A 23,254-nucleotide genomic window follows, 5' to 3' on the forward strand; every position below is an offset into this window, starting at 1 on the left:
AGGGTAGGGACTGATGTGAATGTACAATGTATATGTAAAGCGCTGCATAAATTGACGGCGCTATATAAGTACCTGAAATAAATAAAATAAAATATAATTGTTAACTGTATCTCTACTGGAGAGATCTAGCCTATTGGTCCTGATGCCCATTGTCACCAGAATGTTTGAGTTCTCACAGCGAAAACCACTAAATTGTTGCCAACATCGAAAAAGTGTAAGGAACAAAGAGACTACCCCCCCCCCCCCCCCCAATAGTGAGACATTAAAGGCAACTAACAGTTATGATAATAAGATGAAGTAAATCACAATATTTTATTTCAACATATAAAAGCATACAAAAATAGCAAAAATGATAAAACCTATTAACGGCTGAGTACTGTATGGATGAACAGTGGCTTGGCATGGATGTAGGTCCTCTTCATCCTGACTTTTCAGAAAAGGTTAATTTCTTTCATTGGGGTAAGTAGAGGAAGGATGGCAAGGTTTCTTTATAAAGCAGTCGATACTAGTATAAAATCAATGTCCACCATCGCCAGTTGATGGGAATGCACCACCAACCCCTCCCCCAAGTGGGCCCCAGATGTCTCACACTGGGATCATGCAGTGGTCGACCGCAATACTGCCCAGCAGAATAGGTCAAGGTGTTTATAGCTTGGCCTCATACACACGGACATTTTAACAGCAGCTTTTATGAGCTTTTTTTGCTGCTTAAGAATGCCACTCCATGTTATTCAATGGGCTCATACACACCATGGCGTTTGAGCTGTAATAGGCATGGTCAGTTTTAAGCTCCAAAAAAAAAAATCAAGGACCAGCTCGTTCTGAGGCTCCAGCGCTAGAGCTGTTTTGACGCTGATGCCGAAAAAAACACGCATTAGCGATATACTGACTTTTTTTTTTAGCATCAGCATTTTTAAGCTGTAGAAATGTTTATGTGGGTAATTTGGGAGAGGAAAATAGAGGGATGTTTTTTTTAAAAAAACGCGCCTTAGCGTTACTGCTTACAAACGACATTAAATGCGCATTGACGCCAAATCAAAACGCTAATAAAAGCACATTTTTAACGCTGCTTTTTTTTCCAGGCGTTGTTACTAGCTTTGCAGCCCGTTTTTTAAAACGTCCATGTGTATGAGGCCTTAGGGTGTTTCACAGAATCTCAGAGCTGAGGTAAAATAAAGTTCTCCCATGGGTGGCGAATGTTCTAGGGGGTTGGCGGTGCATTCTCATTGAAATAAAATATTGTGATTTCATTTATCCTATTATCATGACTTTTAGCTGCCTTTAAGTTCCACTATTGGGGTTCCCTACAAGAACAGGTGAGGGTCAAGCTTCAAAATAGGGACACCTATTTCAGAGACAAGTGTGTCAGAGGGAATTTCCTCAATTTTGGGATTTCTTCTCTCTTCCTTTTCTGTCTTCAGGACAAAGTAAAAGGGAATCTCTTTAATGGGAGCATCAAATTCTACAAAGTGTACACAAGCCTTTAGTTTTAAAAATCAACATTTATGACACTGTGGAGTCCTTTAGATTCTAATTCCAGTAGAGTGTTTCTTCAACTATGGGTTAGGACCCAAATTGGGTTGCACACGTTTGTGATGGGTCACCACTTGACTGTGAAGCCTAGTTTGCTAAAAACACAAAATCAGTGGATTAGTAGGGAGTGATATAGCACACTGTTTATAACTGACAGCAAAAACACTGGAGCAAGCATGAGCAAAACAGGGTGTGGGGTCAGAGGGTATAACAGACAAGGTGTAAGTTCTGCTGCACCGACTGCAGGAAGCTGACACCAGGTCAAATTCAGGTACAGGACCATTTCAGCCCCGGAAGGATTTACCCCCTTTCCTGACCAAGCAATTTTTTGCGATATGGCACTGCATCGCTTTCACTGACAATTGCGCGGTCGCGCGACGTTGTTTCCCACAAATAGAGCTTTCTTTTGAGGGTATTTGATCACCTCTGCGGTTTTTATTTTTTGCGCTATAAACAAAAGAAGAGCGACAATTTTGGAAAAAAAAAAAAAACAATATTTTTTACTTTTTGCTATAATAAATATCCCAAATTGAAAAAAACAAAACAAATTTCTTCATCAATTTAGGCCGATAGATATAGATATAGATATATATATATATAATCACAGTAAGTGTATATTGATTGGTTTGCTCAAAAGTTATAGCGTCTACAAAATAGGGGATAGATTTATGGCATTTTTATTATTTTTTTTTTTTTTTTTACTAGTAGTGGCGGCAATCTGCAATTTTTATCAGGACTGCAACATTGCGGCGGACAGATCGGTCACTTTTGACACATTTTTGGGAACACTGACATTTGTACAGCGATCAGTGCTATAAAAATGCACTGATTACTGTATAAATGTCACTGGCAGGGAAGAGGTTAACAATATGGGGTGAACAAGGGGTTAACTGTGTTCCCTCACTGTGTGTTCTAACTATGGGGGGGAAGCGACTGACTTGGGGAGGAGACCGATCGTTGTTCCTATATACTAGGAACACACTGTCTCCCCTCCCCTGACAGGATGTGTATTTGTGTGTTTACACGCACAAATCCCTGTTCTCGCTCTGTCAGCGAACAAAATTGTTTTGTGAATAACTTTTCACTTCTTTACAAACAAGAAAACACTAAAAACTACACTTGTGCGTTTGCTCTTTTTATTACATGGCCATGGTTATTAGTGTTTGTATGGCTTTGCTGGCATTTTTGCAATCATTTTCTTCTTGGGTCCCAGTATGGTAACAATGTTCATATTTGGATCCTTAGATTAAAACATTTAAGAATTATACAGGGACTCCTCTTTTCTCTCAAACAGAAGCTACGCAGAGGCCTTGACATATGAAGGATGGGGGCAGGCATTGGTCAGCACCATTTTATGAAGGAGATTTAGATTTTATTTGCCAGTGTAACTCCCCCTGAAGGCAATGTTATAACCTAATCATTTCAGAAGATCTACTGATCCTATGGAAGGAAGGAACAAGCCAGCCACCAATTCCTTTTTTTATGGCAGTGCAGGATTCTAACTGCCAGTGGTGATAGAGTGGTGGGACAGGAGAAAAAGTGCAAGAACAATGCAAGTACTACCAAGGTTACTATTTCTACTAGTGAAGTATAGCTAGAGGGGTGGATCCATTCTAAGGCATGGATTTGGTAAAGTTCTTAACATCTGGAGTGATCAAAATACAACAGAGGCTGGGTGTTGTTTCTAAAAGTGGTATTCTGCCAACATCCCTATATATACATACAAAACATAAATATTTGACCCCAATGGGACTTTTAAGGCAGAACTGTAACCATAAAAGTATCTTTATCTACAAAAAATATAAAAAACGACTGAAAGTTTTTCAGTCGTTTTTTTATATTGTTTGTAAATTAAGATTGGTATCTTTTATTCTATTATATATGGTTAAAATTCTTCATTCTGGCTTAAAGTCCCATTGGAGTAATTTTTTTTGTTTTGTAATGTCTGGAGTGAATGCTGAATATATAGAACCCAAAGCCAATTATATACAACCTGTTAATTAGAGCTTTTGTCATTTTGTTTCAGATAAAAACAAAATTAGCATTAGAAGTTTGGAGAAAGTCTATTTGATGAAGCTTTTCAGTTACGTTTTAGAACATCGCTCAAACTCCATAACATTTTCCATGCAAATCCTGGCTCAAAAAAAAAAAAAAAAACAAAGGATACTAATGAGCAAATTTTCTTGAGTTGGAGATAAGTACATTCTGCAATTAAATTGAATGCCTCATGAATATCACAGTAAAGCGGGTAACATTTGGCTTAAGGTGGGGCAAAGGAAAGTCTAAGGTATGAAAACTGGTAAAATAACAAGCTGATGACCTATGTGGCACCACAGAAAAGAAGAAAAAATGGTTTATATAAAATGCCCAAAACAATAATTTGCGTGGTTTACATTATTTTAGTGCCATATCAAGTATGATCAACACATTTTTATATGCTGAATACATAACTGTAAATTTAAAATCAATGTATATGCAACCTTGAAATAAATATTTATAAAATAAAAAGGAGTGCATTTTGTTGCTTAACGTGTACCTGTCTCTTAAGGGGACAGGGGGAGAGGCTGGGGAATTTAGCAATTTTGTGAGCTCACGTAATAAGTTTAATAATACCTTATGAACTGGTGACCTCACAACGTTGCTTCGATAAAAGATTGAACCTAGAGAGCTAGCTTTTCATGAACATTCATTTTGCCCACAAAACAGACTCTTCAACTGGATGTAGGAGACAGGTACACTTTGATCATCGTTCAGTAGAAGATACCAGATCTTCCAGCCATTAGCAATACCATAAAATGTAGCATATAAATCATAAAATTAATTTCTTGCTTCCATTGGGTATAAGGCAATGGTCACAAGAGAGCTTTTTAAGCTTGGCATCCTTTCAGATTTAGACTTGTGCTATTTTCTGTAGTAAAGCAAAATGCAATTTGTCCATTTCATTGAGCTGCAACCCAGCAGTGGTTTAAAAATTTCCTTTGAGCTACTGTATATTTATGGGTTAATTCATGAGATGCAGGGCCTTTGCAATTAATGGAAAAGGCACAAAAATGCTTATATCATTTTTTTATGGCACCTGCACTACATAAAGAAAATCTCTAGGACATGTTAAAGCACAAGATATAGCGCACATAAACATGCATTAATGTATTCCTCTTGCTATGAATTCCTATTTTGTCATTATTTGCTCTGTGATGAATTTGCACATTCATTTTGAAAAACTGCTTATATGAAAGCTCTTATGTGATTCCCCTCGATACTGTTTTCTATGTAACCTGACTTCATATGGGTTCTTGTGCTTATGGCTAGGGTCACATGAGAGCTTTTTGTGTCTGAGATCTTCAGTAACTCCTATGCAGCACTGCCTGACAGGCTCAGAGCATTATTAACTGCAGAAATTGACTCACGTGGAACTGCAGAAATGGACTCAATTTAAAAAAAGCACTAAAATGAAAATCTCTTCTGTGACACTGCATAGAGGTGATTGCCACTTTCTGTGGAATTGCCTCATCTTCCTCTAACCCCTCCATGCATTAAAAGTGGTCTCCTTCCTAAAGCTGCTGAGTTTTTCCAATCTTAAGAGATGCATTTCCAGATTTAGCTGTAGGTGAAGTCTACGAATGTAGATGCTGATTTAACATTTAGAACATCATGCCGTAACTGAATAAAAAGTGTGCAATATACACAAGGAAAAGCAGCTGGCTAGGGAGTTCTGTAAGTGGGAGCAAAGGCAGATGAGAGATCTGTTTTAACTACACAACACAATAATACTTAGAGGTATTTAAGCCTCTAAACACAAATTCAGTCTTATTTTACAGTTCATATTCTTCTCATGTTACAATACTAAGACATGCATCCTGCTGTCCTTTACTTACAAGGAACATGCCCTTCGTTTACTAGCACTGGACAGCCGAAATAATACAAAAACCCACAGTAAAGTAATGTCTAATGCATTGCTAATATGAGGCTGAAGTAGGCAGCTAGCAAACTACTCATATACATATTAAAGCCTAAGTTTAGTTAAATTAAAAATCAGCACAAGGGAGAGTGCTTACATTCAGTGCAAAGTGTCCTTTGAGCTGCTGTAGGTTTCTTAGTTCTGAAATTCAAAGTCTTCTGCCCACCCACCCCAAAGAAATCCATAATTTGATGGTGCTGCAGAGGTGAATACAATTGTCTGGACCTGTCAAAGATGCCCATCTAGGAGACAGACTATTCATTTATCTCCTCAATTCATAGAGCGCCTTTAATAGATAGAAGCTGTAATAGAGGAGGAGGGCAGAAAGGAAGCTTACAGCTTTCTGGGGGATCGGGGGGTGTCGGTAAGAGGTCTTTGGATTTCTGGTTTTTATTGTGGTAAGCAAAACATAACTGATCACCCATGCACGGGGTACACTACACAGAACATGGCATAGAGGTCTTTGGATTTCAATTAAGAGCAACCAACAGCTTTGCATTGAATGTAAGTACCATTCCTTGTGCTAATTTTTAAGATTTTTCTAAAAAGGGCAAAAACATCCCAGCTCAATGCATGACACAGTTGGATGCTTCTTACAAAATCAAACATGCTTTAGCACAAGCAGAACTGCTCCCATTCATATCTATGGTGAACATGGCTGCCATACACACATCGTAGGAAAACTCTGATGCACTTCCAACAATGAAATTTCCAAAATATTCCTTGTGTCTGCTGGAATGCTATGGAGCCCTGACCTGTGCTGCTTATACTACCCCATGCTCCTCAGACCTGTATGGGGGCTATACTATTCATAAGCCCAAATCATAGATCACTTTCATTATCTTATTCATTAAAGATAATTGCTGCTCAGTTTTTGTGAGTTGCTGCCTGCTGCCAATTGCATTTATTAAATATAAGCGTTCATTTAAATTTTTTGGAGGTTTGAAAAACATGTGTGTCTTATGTACTTGATGTATCATTGCTTGCTATAGTGAGGATGAAGCTAGCTGTACACAGTGTAAATAGACAAAGTAGATGATTATCGACCACAAGGCTTGTGCTTTCAGTTGCGCTGCTGGCTTGGTCTTCTTTTTTTTTGGTTTTGCAACTGTTGCGCTGATTGAGAAGTTTCAAAACCTACACCTGCTAACACAATATTCTAGGCACCATAAGTTCAATGAATTTGATATGTAAGTTTATCCTTTAACAACACGGTCATGGTACTGAGGAGGTGCTATTGCTGCAGCTGAAACTGGTAGGTGCTTGTTTTCCACTGAGTGATGTCACAGTTCATCATTGTGCGCTCTGTGAAGGTCACATGTCCTTCATTGTCAATGAGCACTATGGTGTTGGTCCTAGAATAGAAGAGGAAACACAGTGATTCAATGATGTTAAGACAATTATACCAGGAAAAAAAGTCAACTTTCTATTTCACTTGGTCCCATGCTGCTGTGGCAACCAAATAATTAGCACATTTTTCCAATCAATTTGTCACTGACTGCCTTCTCCCCAGTAAGGACTCATATGAGAAATCACTTTCTGGAAACCTAGAAAATAGGTTCCACCAAACCTGTGTAATTAGTTATTTCCTCTAAAAGTACACAGTTCTTCTAGTGTCTAGAGAGTTTATGTTGATGTCTGACTTTCCTGACCACAATCTGTACAAATACCTTTTTTTAGGAACAAAACATACACAGCAGTCAAAATAATGAAAAGGTTGTAGAAGAAGCTAGAGAATAAAAGGAAAAGTATTATGTGAGAATGTCAAAAGAATCCACAGGGGAATACAAGAGCTGAAAACAGAACAAAAGGTGAAACTGGAGTACTCAGACTGAAACTGCACAGGGAAAGTCCCGACAAGGCAGCTAAACAAGTCCTAGAACGCTTAAAGATGCACAGTACCATGGACATGCACAACTCACCTGGTCCCAAACCGTTGCTTTTTTTTGTTGCTTTTATCTACATTGACTTTAATCTCATTCCCTCCATGCATTCACCTAACAGACGCCTATACAGAGGAAATGTTCAGCTGCTATTGTTGACAATCTTCTGAAAAGGCTAGCTGTCTGGCTTCAATAATTAAATCAAATAGGCCGTTCAATTTTCAGGGAAAATTTTCCCCAGAGCTTGGTGAAGGTTGTGAAGTTTCACTCTGCAAAGAATTCCCAATCATGTGCACAGAAAAAAAGCAGCAATTTTGCCTGCACAAAGCTAGATGATGAAGCTCTGGGGCAAAATCCCTTGCAAAGTGAACATCCCATTTGCCTTTAGTAAATCAAACCTACCGACTCAGAACAAGCAGAAAGCAAGTGATGTCAGAACATATGATCAGCAATTCAGAAACAAGGGGTTAACTGGATAAGCATGACACAGCCAACAAGTATTTTCAAAAAGAGGTCAGCAATACAGACCTTATATTTCTCACAGCACACGTTCTCTTTTATATCCTCATGTAATAACCTTTACATTATTCCTCAGCTTTTCTCTTTCTTCTCTCCTGTCTTTCCTCATTAATACGTTTCAGTCACTGCATTTTACTAAACATCTAGAAGACTTTAAGCTGACCCCTAATAAAAGATCATTTCATATTAACTGTTTTCTTTAATCATAAAAAAAAAAAAAAAAAAAAAAAAAGAAGATTTTGTCAGATCACATTCATCTATTGCAGTCTGTAAACCTTTATAAATTAATCTGTCAACACAGCAATATTTAAAATGGATTATATATTGTCCCTTTCCTATAACAGAGCACTCATACATAAAATATACTTATCTGGACTTTATCTCTAGAACTTTGCAACTGCCCCTTCCACACTAGCAATAGTTCTATGGTCTAGGAATGGCCTCATTACTAGGGTGGTCAAACCTCCGTTACCTACTGTGTCCCAGACTCCTGGCAGCACTTTGTTTTAATGACTCAGTTACATCATATATTACTAATTTTATAATCGTGGTAGTGTTATGCCCCGTACACACGATCCGAAAATCGTTTGAAAAGTTTGAATCGACTGAACTTTAATCTGATCGTTAGTACACAGCTTTCGAGAGCAGATCATGACAGTTCATCCGATATTATCCGATCAGACAAGCACAAATTTTTTTTTCATACGATGCCAGATAGTATGATTTTAGTTTAATCAGTACAGTTGTTGTTCGAAAATGCAATACAAATACACTACAACGCATTACATCACTTCCAAATTTTTATTCTGTCGTACAAGAATTTTCGTGACTTTAGTAAACTATTCAGGTTCGATCTGAGATTAACAATTAAAAAAGCGGAGATCATTCATCTGATAATCTCATCGTGTATACCAGGCATTAGAGTGTAAGAAGCAGGTAGGTCCCTCCTTTGTGTATGACGCCTTGGAGGCATAAAATGTAAAAATGGACCAGCTCAACTATAACAGCTTCAGGTGTATTGACCATTAGGTGACTTCAGAGCCCCAACAGCAGGAGCCAAGGGTCCAGGCGTTTACAATTTTGTCGAGAAGGCAGCCGGTCTGCTCCACCTCCTCGTAGAAAGTGACCTACGAAAAGAAACATTTTTTCTCTGCCTTTGATTAAATTAACTTAGGACATCCTGAGCTGATAACCAGGAAGCTTTCGATTGGTCTGAAGAGTTGGCTAGATACTCCTCCAACCTACGGACAAGCCGGGTAAGCTGCAATTCATGGGCCTTGGTGTCAGTTTTAATGGAATTAATGGTTAAGATAAATATGCCTCTAAGATAACATTTGAATGCATCCCAACAGATTAGTTTGTCCTCATACTGCAAACCAATTTAAATAGAAATATTTTCATACTATATTAGTTCTATTCCTCATCACCCCTGTACATCCTCAAATTGAAAACTCAGATTAATGAAGACTGTGCATGATTGATTTTTTTTTTAGAAAAAAACAGCCTCAAAGGAAGATAGTTATGAAGAGCGATACATGGGGATAACATACTAAAGATATGTCAACCAAGTGTAGATGAAAGCTTTGCAAACACACATTCAGACTGGCTGCTTGTCTGTCTAAAGTTCTGGTAAAGTGTAGTAAATCACCCCTCTTAATGGTCAAAGCTTGTTCTTGTGGGACTCCAACTATACCTTGTTCCATAGCCTGGACAGCGTACAGAGACTGCACAGTAGCTTGTAAGGATTGGGCGGACAAAATCCTTTCCTTGCTCTTCTATAGCTGGGTCTGGGATCTGCCTGTGAGAGAGATGTAAAGACATCATTCAAGCCATCAAATAAACACCAGAATTAAAAAAAGAAAAAAAAAAACACAACTGGTTCACATTATGGGATATATGCAGCAATGCTGCTACTCACAATTTCTCACTCAGGAAAGTAGTAGTGTGACTGCAGAAAAAGACCAAGTGGTCCATCATTTTTTTATTTTTAGTTACACATTTGGAATTTTGCCGTTACATTTTTGGTCAGCACTGTTTTGTAATTACAGACCGAGGTTAATTCCCAAGTCTGTTCCAAGCATCCACAAATCTTTTGGTAAAGTATAATACTTTCTAAAGTTAGTTTTTAACCTTTCTTCCTTTCCTGACATCGATCCTTTGGCCCAACCTTTCTCAACCAGGGTGCTGCTTGACAGCTGCTGGTCTCGCAGTAATGATCAGGAGCCAATAAGACCGGTTGTGCATCACAGTGATCACTAATGTTAGAACCTCTCCCTGTACTGTTTTTCCTCTGTGTGGAGCAAGTGATTGAATCTCTTTGGCTGAGGCTGGGTTCACACCCGCATCCAATTCGCAATAGCAGGAGATTTTGACTGGCTCTCTATGGAGCCGGTTCACATATCTCCGCAGCAGGTCTGGTGCGTTTTGCAGAAAAACGCTGTGCGTCTTTAGGTCCGTTTCAGGTCTGAATTCAGACCAAAATTCGGGCTGAAATCAGACCTGAAACTGAACCGGCGTGCACCGGACCCCTGCTGTGAGCCGCATGCAGCTCATATGTGAACCGAGCCTAATGCCGCATACACACGATCGGAAATGCCACCAGCAAAACTCCGATGAGAGCTTTTGGTCGGAAAATGCGACCGTGCGTATGCTCCATCAGACTTTTGCTGGCGGAATTCCAGCCAGCAAAAGATTGAGAGCATGTTCTCTATTTTTCGGGCGGGAAAAGTTCCTAAACGAAAATGCGTTCGTCTGTATGCAATTTAGACGCGCAAAAAAATCACGAATGCTCGGAAACAATTCGACGCATGCTCGGAAGCATTGAACTTCATTTTCTCTGCTAGTCGTAGTGTTGTACGTCACCGCGTTCTTGACGGTCGAAAGTTCAGGGAACTTATGTGTGACCGTGTGTATGCAAGGCAAGCTTGAGCGGAGTCCTGTCAGAAAAACCATCCAAGTTTTTTCTGATGGAATTTCTTATCGTGTGTATGGGGCATAAGTGACAAGTCTGTGTGTCAAAAAACTGCTAAAAAAAAAAAAAAAAAAAAAAATAATAGAGCTTGATTTAGGTTAGTGTGTACACTTGATGCTACAATGGGTACAAAATAACGCACACATGTGGTAACCTGATCAGAAAGTCAAAAGTAGAATTTATTTCACTTTTTTTACTGTTTTGGGACAGTTTTGTAGAACTGTTTTTAATGTTTTTCTGCAATCAAGCTAAGCCGCAGTAACCCAACATTTCTGACAAAAAAACGTAAACAAAATCAGTCAGATTAGTCTGACATGATCTTCCCCAGTAAATCCGTGATGTAGCATGTTTGGTGCTTTTAAATTATCATTGATCATTCTTTTTAGGTGGGATTCGATTAATTTATTTTCCACAGATGTTGAACTCAGTGTCCTGTAGTTACCATCTTTTTTCTTTGTACCATTTTTGTAGACAGGCACAATATTAGCTGTCTGCCAGTCACAGATCGGATGAGTTTCAGACCATTTTGCCTTTACAAGCAGAAATAAACTGATGCCCCTCCTACTGTTTTGAATGTACTAAACAGTTTTTTAATGGGAAAAATCACTTTAAAGAGTTTGATCATCATGGTTAGTGTTATGTATGGCTAACTTTCTGAATTACAGAAGGACACTGCATTTTAGATAAAAGACCCCCTGTACTAAAAGATACACTTATTTTCAATGCTGCAACAATACAACATACCAAGGATCCCCAAACTTTTTAAAAAGAGAGCCAGTTCACTGTCCATCATATGGTTTTGGAGCTATACTGCGTTAAGTAGAAGTATAAAAGTGATCGCATATCAGTGGTCAGTGCAAGAAAAAAAAAAAAGAACCTTACATCAATGGTCAATTTGAGTAGAAAATGCCCTACAGTGCCTTGAAAGTATTCATAGTATTTCCCAATTTTGTCATGTTACAACCAAAAACGTAAATGTATTTTATTGGGACTTTATGTGATAGACCAACACAAAGTGACACATAATTGTGAAGTGGAAGGAAAATGATAAATGGTTTTCAAATTTTTTTACAAATAAATATGTAAAAAGTGTGGCGTACATTTGTATTCAGCCTCCCTGAGTCAATACTTTGTAGAACCCTGCAATTACAGCTGCAAGTCTTTTTGGGGATGTCTCTACCAGCTTTGCACATCTAGAGAGTGAGATTTTGTCAATTCTTCTTTGAAAAATAGCTCAAGCTCTGTCAAGATTGGATGGAGAGCGTCTGCGTACAGCAATTTTCAAGTCTTACCACAGGTTCTCAGTTGGATTTAGGTCTGGCCTTTGACTGGGCCATTCTAAAACACATGAATATCATTTGATCTAAACCATTCCATTGTAGCTCTGGCTGTATGTTTAGGGTTGTTGTCCTGCTGGAAGGTGAACCTCCGCCCCAGTCTAAAGTCTTTTGCAGACTAACAGGTTTTCTTCTAAGATTGCCCAATATTTGGCTTCATCCATCTTCCAATCAACTCTGACCAGCTTCCCTGTCTCTGCAGATGATAGATTGAACAGTGCTCCGTGAGATGTTCAAAGCTAGGGATATTTATTTTATAACCTAACCCTGCTTTAAACTTCTCCACAACTTTATCCCTATCCTGTCTGGTGTGTTCCTTGGCCTTCATGATGCGGTTTGTTCACTAAGGTTCTCTAACAAACCTCTGAGGGCTTCACAGAGCAGCTGTATTTATACTGAGGTTAAATTACACACAGGTGGACTCTATTTACTAATTCGGTGGCTTATGAAGGCAATTGGTTCCACTAGATTGTTGTTAGGGGTATCAGAGTAAAGGGGGCTGAATACAAATGCACACCACAATTTTCCGATATTTGTAAAAAAAAAAATGTGAAAACCATCTATCATTTTCCTTCCACTTCACAGTTATGTGCCAATTTGTGTTGGTCTATCACACACAAAAAAAAACAATAAAATACATTTACTTTTGTGGCTGTAACATGACAAAATGTGGAAAATTTCAAGGGGTATGAATAGTTTTTAAAGGCACTGTATGTTGGCGGTCAAAACCATTCCATTGTAGGCACTAAGAAATTCCCCTCTGTTAGTGGTCAGTAGGAGTAAAAATAAAAAAGCCCATGTGATGGTGGTCTTTAGGAGTAATAAATGCCACTGCAGAAGTGGTCAATAGGAGTAGAAACTGCCCCAATGTAGTTTTCAGAAGAAGTAAAAAATGTCCCTACTTCAGTAGTCATTGGGAGTAAAAAATGCCCCCATGGCAGTGGTCAGTAAGGCCCCTTTCACACTGGGGCGGTGGGGGCGTCGGCGGTACAACAGCGCTATTTTTAGCGCTGCTGTACCGTCGTTCTTGCAGAGGTATTCGGCCGCTAGCGGTGCGGTTTTAACCCCCGCTGGCGGCCGAAAAAGGGTTCCCTCGTACAGCGCGGCTATAGCCGCGCTGTCCCATTGATTTAAATGGGCAGGAGCGGTGAAGGAGTGGTGAATACACCGCTCCTTCACCGCTCCAAAAAAGCGGTTTGCAGGACTTTTTTCACCGTCCTGCTTGCGCACCGCTTCAGTGTGAAAGCCCTCGGGCTTTCACACTGAACAAACAGAGGAGGCTGTTTAGGGGCGGTTTGCAGGCGGTATTTTTAGCGCAATACCGCCTGCAAACCGCCCCAGTGTGAAAGGGGACTAAGAGAAAAAAAAAATGCCCCTTCACAGTTGTCAGTAGAAGCAAAATATACCACCATGTCAGTGATGAGAGTAAAAAACTGTCCCTACATGATGGTTGTAAAAAAACGCCCCTGTGTCTCTAGGAGTAATACCTAATCATGTCCCAGTGCTTAGAATGGTGGCCCTCTGTCAGTGGTGTTCAGTGACACTTCTCTCTATGTTCAGCTTCATGTCCTATGCCACTCAAAGTACCTATGTCAGTGCAGGAACTATACAGAAACCATTGGAAAGAATATCACCCTGCCAGAAGGGTTCAGAAATGCTATGTTCTAGTGCCTGACAATTGTTGCTACTCTTCACTTCAGCTTCCCCAGCGAGCAATAAGAAAGCCTTGCATGTAGGACCTTCTAATTGCAGGTGCCGATCCATGGCAACCAGCAAGCTGTAACCAGGCCGTGGGCCTTAGTTTGGGGACTGCTTCAATATAATCTTTTTTTTCCACATATCACCAGCAAAGTTCTTTTTATAATGAAAAATGCTTGTAGAATGAACAAATGCAAACATCAACAAGCTGCTAACGCTGAGATCAGCTTACTGAGGAATGCTAACCAAACAACACTAGAAGGAACCCAGAGGGCACGTTATACTCAGCAATTTAATCTTAAAAATATTCTCTAAATTTAAAATTGGACCGAAAAACTATTCCGGTTAAGAAAAAATACACTTTTAAAGTAGATTTAACCATGGAACCTTATTTGGTTTTATCTGATACATCACAAAAGGAAAATCATACTAAATGAGCATAAGTGCAAATCATAATAATAAAGCGAATGGTTGCCAAAGACAATAATAAAAAAAAAAAACTCAGTTTAACATCAATGTTAAACTTGTATTACTTATTAAAAAAAGTTCAGCCAATGCTACACTGACAAAAGTACAATTTAAAAGCAAGCACTAGACACAGTTTAAAGTAAACAGCTGGGAAAAACCTGAAGATTGCCATCAAGGCAATGCAAGACCTTATAAAACGCTAGTTGCTTGGCTATAATGTAGATTTTCTGACTTCAACACTTTGAGTCATTGACCTGGAAAAAGCATACAGCAAATGAAATCAGACAATCAGAACACCTGACCTGCATGTATATTCCAGGTTGGTGATTCTGAATGAATTAAATATATTATGACAGCCAGGCAACTAATACTTTTACCCCCTCGTTCACACTGAACACAGCTTTGAAATCGCACAAGTTAATCTGAACTCGATTTCAAAGCCGCATTTCGGTCCAACTTCTGGGGCGACTTGAAAAAGACATCTTTGCAGGTTCATGCACAGATGTCTATTGAAATCGCCCCCAAAGTCGCCAAAACTAGTGCAGAACTACTTCAGGAAATCGGTGCGGCACCACAAAGTCAACGTCACACCGATTGAGACGCTCCTATTGCCGGCAATAGGCTCCGATTTGACCTGTCAAATCGCATGTCAAATTGCTCCGATGTGAACGGTGGGGCTTAGAAGAAGGCAAAAACCGAAGCTTCAGATTTTTCTCAGCACAGGTTTCCTTTAAAGCTGGGTTCATACTTATGTGAATTGGATGCAGGGTTTTCCCTGCATCCAATTTGCATGACAGGAATGTGTGACGGCTCTCAATGTAGCCGGTTCACACAGATGCGGGGCAGCCGCGGAACGCACAGCAGAAGGCTCCTGTTCATCTTTGCCTCCATTTCAGGTCCGAATTCAGACCTAGGTATAGAATAAGTCATAAATTCCACTAGTGTATCAAAATGTCATATACGTGTCCACACATGTATATACAAATATCAGCCGCTAACACGGTTCACAGTCTCATAATGTGCAAAAATTGGTAATATAACAAAGTGTCGTGCGATATCAGTGAATTAATCATAAATATCATGCAACTAATACATACATAAATCCAGATATCATATAAAAATAAAGTGCTATTGTGCTTGAATATTCCATAACATTCCATGTAAAGACATGCTTAATGGTGACAGTCCATAATGAACAATGTGTTGATGGAATCCATATAAGATAAGGTGAAGATCCTTGTGCAAAAGTGCTCCAAACTTAATAGTGGGTGCCGACACTCCCGTGCTCCCCCCTTTGTGATTGCCCACACCTCCCAGCATGTGACCGTACAATTAAGTTTGGTCTATACACGCTGATGAACCACCCCTGGGCTCTATAGGCAAGGCTGCTCAGGTGTCCTGGATCCTCCTAGAGTGGTGTCCTTGTAATGACAGAGAAAGAAACAAACTGTATAATGTAATACCATTTAAAATCCTTTTCTTAAAAACCCATAAAGAAGGGGTACATATTCAGGGTGCTGACAGTTCACCAAACTAACAGGCAAATCTGTGTAAACCCGTGGAGATATAAATCTGTGTAAACCCATGGAGATATAAATCTGTGTAAACCCATGGAGATATAAATCTGTGTAAACCCATGGAGATATAAATCTGTGTAAACCCATGGAGATATAAATCTGTGTAAACCCGTGCTGAGCATTCCCCCTCAGGAAGACATGTGACTCCCTGTGTCGACATGCATTGGGGAGGGGACAGGACGGTGTTGGTAGCAGCAGCAGCTCTGGTGCTGTCTGCAGAGACCGCAAAACGGAACGATATCTCCACGGGTTTACACAAATTTGCTTGTTACAGTGCACTGTCAGCACCTTGAATATGTGAGTACCCCTTTTTTATGGGTTTTTAAATAAAGGATTTTAAATGGTATTACACTATACAGTTTGTCTCTTTTTCTGTTACTACGAAGACACCACTCTAGGAGGATCCAGGACACCTGAGCAGCCTTACCTATACAGCCCAGGTGTGGTTCATCAGCGTGTATAGACCAAACTTAATTGTGTGGTCACACACTGGGAGGTGTGGGCAATCACAAAGGGGCGAGTACAGGAGTGTCGGCACCCACTATTAAGTTTGGAGCACTTTTGCACAAGGATCTTCACCTTATATGGATTCCGTCAAAACATTGTTCATTATGGACTGTCACCATTAGGCATGTCTTTACATGGAATGTTATGGAATATTCGAGCACAATAGCACTTTATTTTTACATGATATCTGGATTTACATGTATTAGTTGCATGATATTTAGGCTTGATTCACTGATATAGCGCGACACTTTGATGTTATGTTACCAAAAATTCAGACCTAATTCGGACCTGAAACGGTGAACGGGGGACGCACCGGACCCCTGCTGTACCCCACAGCTACACATAGTGTGAACTAAGCCTAAAGTTTTTTTTAGTTACTTCACATATACCTGTCAATAGGCGAAGAGGAAATAAATAGGCTAAAGCCTCGTACACACGATCAGATTTTCACCAGACAAAGCGTCAGACTTTTGTCTGAAGGGCGTGTGCCAGGAACTTGTCTTGCATAAAAATGGTACACAATTGTCGGCCAACAACGTGACAGACTACGTGGAATTTCAACTCTTAAGCGCCACCTTTGGGCACCTTCTGCTAATGTCGTGTTTGGTGAGCATTGATTCCAAGCATTCGTGTTTGTACTTTGGATTTTTGTGTGACGGACTTGTGTACACACGATATGAAAATCTGACAACAGACTGTTGTCCGCCGAAAATTTACTAGCCTGCCATCCAACATTTGTTGGCGGAAAGTTGGGAGCGTACTAACGGTCGGATTTTAGACAAACAGTCTGTCATCACACAATTCCCTGCCGAAAATCCGATCGTGTGTACAAGGCTTAACGCTGCAATGCAGGTTCATATTGTGCCAACACTTGAGTCTACACAGCAGGAAGTGAAGGGAGGGGAGACACAGTTAGCAAAAAAATTATACAGGAAAGGGTACCACAATCTAAAAAAAAAAAAAAAAAAAAATAGCCTTAGCTATATCTTAAAACTTTCCAGTTTACAGCAAGCCAATAGTTCTCTATTCTCCAAAAATTCATCTCAGACTGCAAAAGAGATAAATCAGGCATCATTTGATGGGAGAATAAGGAGAAATATACTTTTCCCCGGAGAGGACCCATAATTTTTTGCCCTGGGTAAATAATCACTTATTCCAGCATAACAGGAAACAGGTAAAACAGTGGTCCAAACGCTATCAATTCACTATTGCAGAGTGCTCAGTAGTCCCCCAATCCCGTTATGATGAATTTACACTTATAAAATGATATGTTCATACGCTGATTGCATTTTTTAAATGCTGTATTTAATAAAACTGAACATGTAATACTTTAATTCTTTGTCCCAGTTTGAGAAGGAAGGGAAGTTTCTGTATGTGTTTATGAGTCTAGGTATGTGGTGCTCTGGTTTTCCATCACACCAAAGTTAACCGTCTCTTCCCAGTCAACATCATTGTGAAGGCACATCAGTCTGATACTTCTGCCATGGAATTAGTTACATTTTTGAGGTTGATCACTGCACGTCTGATCTCCTTTGACTACTCATACCAACGAAATAACAGAAATCTATGAGGATTTAAAAAACAAGATTTTACTCAATATGGGGTCATGGTAAGATTAGTATCACCGTAAGGTTTTCCTTAACACATCAGTATGAGGATCATGTGATAAAATAAACAGTACTTCACCCTGCATAGAATCATTTTTTTCTTGTGGCATCTTGCCTTCTCAATTTTAGTCTTGTTCTTAGAATAGGGACAGCTAGAGCATATGTTCACTCCCAGCATATTTTCTAGCGTTTACAGTATGAATCCATAACCAGTTCGTTGGTATGCAATTTCACCCTCACATCAAGACAATGAAGGGTCTCTATACTATATTCAACTGTAAACTGGACTGTAAAATTAAACCAATTCAAACAATCAACATGTAGGTAGGAGTTTTATACCGGTCCTATGCCAGCATATAAAAAGCCAGTGATACCTGCCACAGCCAGACATGAGATAATAGTATTGTTCATTGTCAAGAATATATCTTAAATATCTTTTTTTTTGCTAAAACTATAAGCAAACATTGTAAACCTCGTTTACTCAACCAATATTTGGGTAATACTGATCTCCACATCAACGGTCCAAATTCCAGATGAAAAGCTTTTTTAAAGTGTAAACATTTTTAATACTTCTGCTGGGTTTTTTATTGCTTAGTTTCATAAATAAGAATTGCACATCATGCAGTGTTGACGGCAATTAGAAAGCATTGTGATGTAGTGACCAGCAGGTGGCACCATTACTACACTTGGGTCTTTTGTAATCTGGAAATGTCAAATATCACTGCTGCAAACCATATAGGGTTGACCACTGGTGAAATCTACTCTATGAGAAGACATAAAAAAAATTACTGGGATTCTAACACTTTCCCACTCAAAAATAATAATTCCCTGGATTTGGCCTTTGAACTATACTTCAGCAACATCATCACAAATTGGCAAACAGCCTCATCCATAAGACCTTTGGGTTATCAACTGCATATAGTATATCATCCACAGCTTTATATTTTTTCAGACACTAGCCAGACTAACCAAGTATCTTAGGCTCCATTCACATCTGGACGATTTGAATCACGGGCAGAAGCACCATGATTCAGCCTGCAAATTAGAATCGAGGCAAAGCATGGGTGCATTTGCAATGCCATTATATCTCAATGTCACCCCAAATGCAGTGCGATATTGCCACGTGACAAAATCGCACAAACAAAATCTTGGGCTGTGTGTCACCCAAAAGAAGTTCTGTAACTTCTTTTGAGTGACATGTGTTTTGCAATTTTGTTTGTGTGATTCTGCCACGCGGTAAAATCGCGCCGCAACTAGGGTGCCAATGAGAAAATGGCATCGCAAATGCGTCCCGCACTTTGCTGCAATTCTAAATCGCTGGCAGAATCACGGCGCTTCCGCCCCACGAGTCAATACGCCCAGGTGCGAATGGAGCATTACAGATGAAGGTATAAATGCACTCTTGTATATTCCAGTAATATGCACATTATGTCCCTCAATGTATTGGGGTGCCATTTTTAATGGCACCCCAATGCACTTAAGCAACGCAGATCTGATGTTTATGTGTCACAACACACCATAGCGCATGGTAAAACACTACTCATGCGCTGCATTGGGAAAATTGCTGGATATTTGTTTTTTTGTCTATTCATGCGTTGGCAGCCCAACAATGTAACACACACAATGCAACATACATAAACTGCTAATTATGAAAGGGCCCAAAAAGTAAATGAATTTCAAATTACTTGAAAATTTTAGCAATGCCCTTGATACATGCAGAATACCTAAAACTGAACATCAAACAGGTAAATACATACATGAAATAAATTGTGAGCTTTTTTACCTGGCAAATAATTATTCTTATTATGACACATGCAGTTCTGAGATTTACACTGCTCTGCCACAAAGCAAAACACTGTGACAGGGTAAAGTACAGATTACTTGAGTTTGTAAGTGTTCGCAAGTTAACAAACCTCTTAACATCTTGCTAAATAGCACCACTTACACCAGCAGTGTCCAACAGTGTGTCAACTTGTGTTTTGAAGGAAATGATCGATCTTCGAACATATAATCTGATTTAATTTAAAATATTGGCTCCTCCATTATCAGCTGTTTTCAATTAAACAGTTCTTTCAATATCAGAACTATCCTTTTTAATACTGTGATATTGATGCAATCTATCTTTGTCCTATTCCATCTCAAAATGTTTGTGACCTTAGTTGCTAAGGAGTTAAAGTATTGGGCTCACATAGGTTCACATAGTATCACCCACTTGCTTTTTCTGTAAGAGCCCTTGCACACTGGGGCGGGGGCGGCGTCGGCGGTAAAACGCCGCTATTATTAGTGGCGTTTTACCGTCGGTATGCGGCCGCTAGCGGGGCGGTTTTACCCCCCGCTAGCGGCCGAGAAAGGGTTAAATACCACCGCAAAGCGACTCTGCAGAGGCGCTTTGCCGGCGGTATAGCCGCGCCGTCCCATTGATTTCAATGGGCAGGAGCGGTAAAGGAGCGGTATACACACCGCTCCTTCACCGCTCCGAAGATGCTGCTGGCAGGACTTTTTTTACCGTCCTGCCAGCGCATCGCTCCAGTGTGCAAGCCCTCGGGGCTTTCACACTGGAATGAAAGCAGCGGCACTTTTGGGGCGGTTTGCAGGCGCTATTATTAGCGCAATAGCGCCTACAAACCGCCCCAGTGTGCAAGGGCTCTAAGGCCCCTTTCACACTGGGGCGGTGGGGGCGTCGGCGGTACAACAGCGCTATTTTTAGCGCTGCTGTACCGTCGTTCTTGCAGCGGTATTCGGCCGCTAGCGGTTCGGTTTTAACCCCCGCTGGCGGCCGAAAAAGGGTTAAATCCGCTCGTACAGCGCGGCTATAGCCGCGGTATTACCGCGGTATAGCCGCGCTGTCCCACTGATTTCAATGGGCAGGAGCGGTTAAGGAGCAGTGAATACACCGCTCCTTCCCCGCTTCAAAGAAGCGGCTCGCAGGACTTTTTTTACCGTCCTGCGAGCGCACCGCTTCAGTGTGAAAGCCCTCAGGCTTTCACACTGAACAAACAGCGGAGGCTGTTTAGGGGCGGTTTTCAGGCGGTATTTTTAGCGCAATACCGCCTGAAAACCGCTCCAGTGTGAAAGGGGCCTTAGGCTGGGTTCACACTGCTGGGCGGAGCAGCTCACAGCAAGGGTCCGATGTGTCCCTGTACACTGTTTCAGATCCGATTTCGGTCCGGAATTTTGGCTAATAGTCTTCAGAATGAAAGCTTCACACTCCAATAAACTCTGCTGCAGGTTATAAAGCATTTAAAAAACTCCTAGATTTTTTTTTATGCCCCCGCTCTGCCGATTTATGCCGTAGTGTGCTAGTAAGAACCACATACTAGCTCAGACTAACACGTCAAAGGAAGACCTCCAGCGCTGTGCTGTCAGCACTCAAGTGCTTCCATCTTCACTTGGTCTTCCTTCTGGGTTCGCTCCATTTGGCCACCTGAATAGCCGGGCTGTGATGACATCATTACCTTGCATGCACATAGCAGTCATATCACGCCAGCACAGAGCGGTTGTGGAATATACGCTGAGCATGCGTGGCTCAGTGTACACGTTGCCACTGACAGACAGGAGGAAGCATTTATGGCAGAAGAGATTGATAGAGTCTCTTCTGCCATAAAATCCTTGCCTATTAGTGTTTTTTCTTTTTTAAGTGTAATACCACTTTAAGGATCATCATGCTGTCCCCTCATCATACATGTTGTACTTTACAGAGAAGAGAACTTCAGCAGAGAAGCTTACCAGCACCCTCCCATAACTGAAATATCAGGTGAACTGAACTTGGAAAAAAAACCCACAAATGGATCATATTAGCACCTTGGCAATTCATGCAATAAGTTAACCCATGGTGTCCTCTCAGCTAGCAAGCGAAGGAGCAATGCCATTATGTTTAAGAATCCATCAATATGCATACAAACTTTATCAGATCGCACTTGTATTAACATACTGTTACTACTGGCATAAAGCAGTACTATAACTATAAGAACAGATTGGCCTTCTTGAGACCAGGGAAAAGAACTGCTGCATTGGCACTTTCAGAACGAATTATAGGTCATTTTGTTCTTACGGCTCTTCATTATTCATCACTTTAATGAGCTCCTGCACCAGGTCTTCCTTGGCAATGTCATGGCTCCTTCTGATGATGTCAGCAAAAAGTCTCTTCCCATGTTGGAGTTTCTTCCATGGGGTATCCAACAGGCTGCAGCTCAAGCCGTACAAGCCTGTAGCAATAAAAACACAATAGTATTTCATTTATTTGAAGGTGAAACAATATCTAACTAGGAATCACTCTTCATTGAACCTGAATAAACATAATTCACACAAGAGGATCTACATTTAGCATTAGGAAGAGCTCAAGGCTAATTAAAATGCTGCATACATTTTTTAAATCTAAAGTAAATGCCATGTAATTGCAGCCATTTGATTGTAAATTATAAACAAATCTATACCGCGCTGTCTATAAAAGAAATAAAAAAAAAAAAAAAACTAAAGCAGCCAGCACAGCAGTGGATTAAATTGCAAAAATGACAAATTGGGTGAAATGTGCAGCGCTTATGGGATCATATAAACCATAACAAATAATATGAGTACAAAAACGTGAATAATAAATGATGTGCTCAAAAATACTCCAAGAAGTCCTTTATTATGACATGTGATGTCTATCAACAGAGGAACTTGGACGTGTGATGTCCAAAAAAGAAAAAAGTCAGTGACAAGCTTCAATCATGTGTGATGATAATCCTCAACCACATGTGGATATAATATAACATGGGCAGTGGTGTAGTGGCCAGCACTCCCACCCAGCAGCAAAAGGGTCGCCGCTTTGAATCCCCGAGATTCCATGTGGGGGTAGAAAAAAATATATAAAAATTATGTATTATATACATATGTATTATATATATATCCCATTAAAACAGTCTGCACTTGTGCTACCACACATGTCATTTATCTGATTATCTGCCCCTGCGGGAAGCAGTATGTGGGCCGTACAATTCAAGCTTTCTCTGTTAAGCGTCAGCGAGCATATCGCTAAAATAAAAAGTGGTGACGTCAAACAATGTGCCTCAACATTATAGAGAGCATCACAGACGAGACCCTACTGGTTCTCAATTTCTTGTCATAAATATACACCTCCTTGGAGGGGAGGAGCAAAGACAAGGGGAGTCTCTCGCTTGGAGACTTATTGGATCCACCAATTGCAGACCTACTCTT

At 40.2% G+C, this 23,254-nt stretch overlaps 1 protein-coding gene across 4 annotated transcripts in view; it reads right to left on the reverse strand.

Annotated features, from left to right (window-relative positions):
• Window positions 1-288: 288 nt before the first annotated feature.
• Window positions 289-23,254, reverse strand: part of TANGO2 (transport and golgi organization 2 homolog) — a 239,535-nt gene continuing 216,569 nt past the window's right edge. For all 4 annotated transcript variants that reach the window (XM_073628712.1, XM_073628722.1, XM_073628730.1 and 1 more), the window contains 3 exons: window positions 22,110-22,263; window positions 9,587-9,691; window positions 289-6,846 (listed from right to left, as the gene is read on the reverse strand). In XM_073628712.1, the coding sequence (XP_073484813.1) occupies window positions 6,726-6,846; window positions 9,587-9,691; window positions 22,110-22,263 (380 nt within the window). In that variant the 3' untranslated portion in view covers window positions 289-6,725. The remainder of the gene's footprint in view (window positions 6,847-9,586; window positions 9,692-22,109; window positions 22,264-23,254) is intronic.

This window comes from Aquarana catesbeiana, linkage group LG01, assembly GCF_042186555.1.
Source record: "Aquarana catesbeiana isolate 2022-GZ linkage group LG01, ASM4218655v1, whole genome shotgun sequence".
Taxonomy (NCBI): Eukaryota; Metazoa; Chordata; class Amphibia; order Anura; family Ranidae; genus Aquarana; species Aquarana catesbeiana.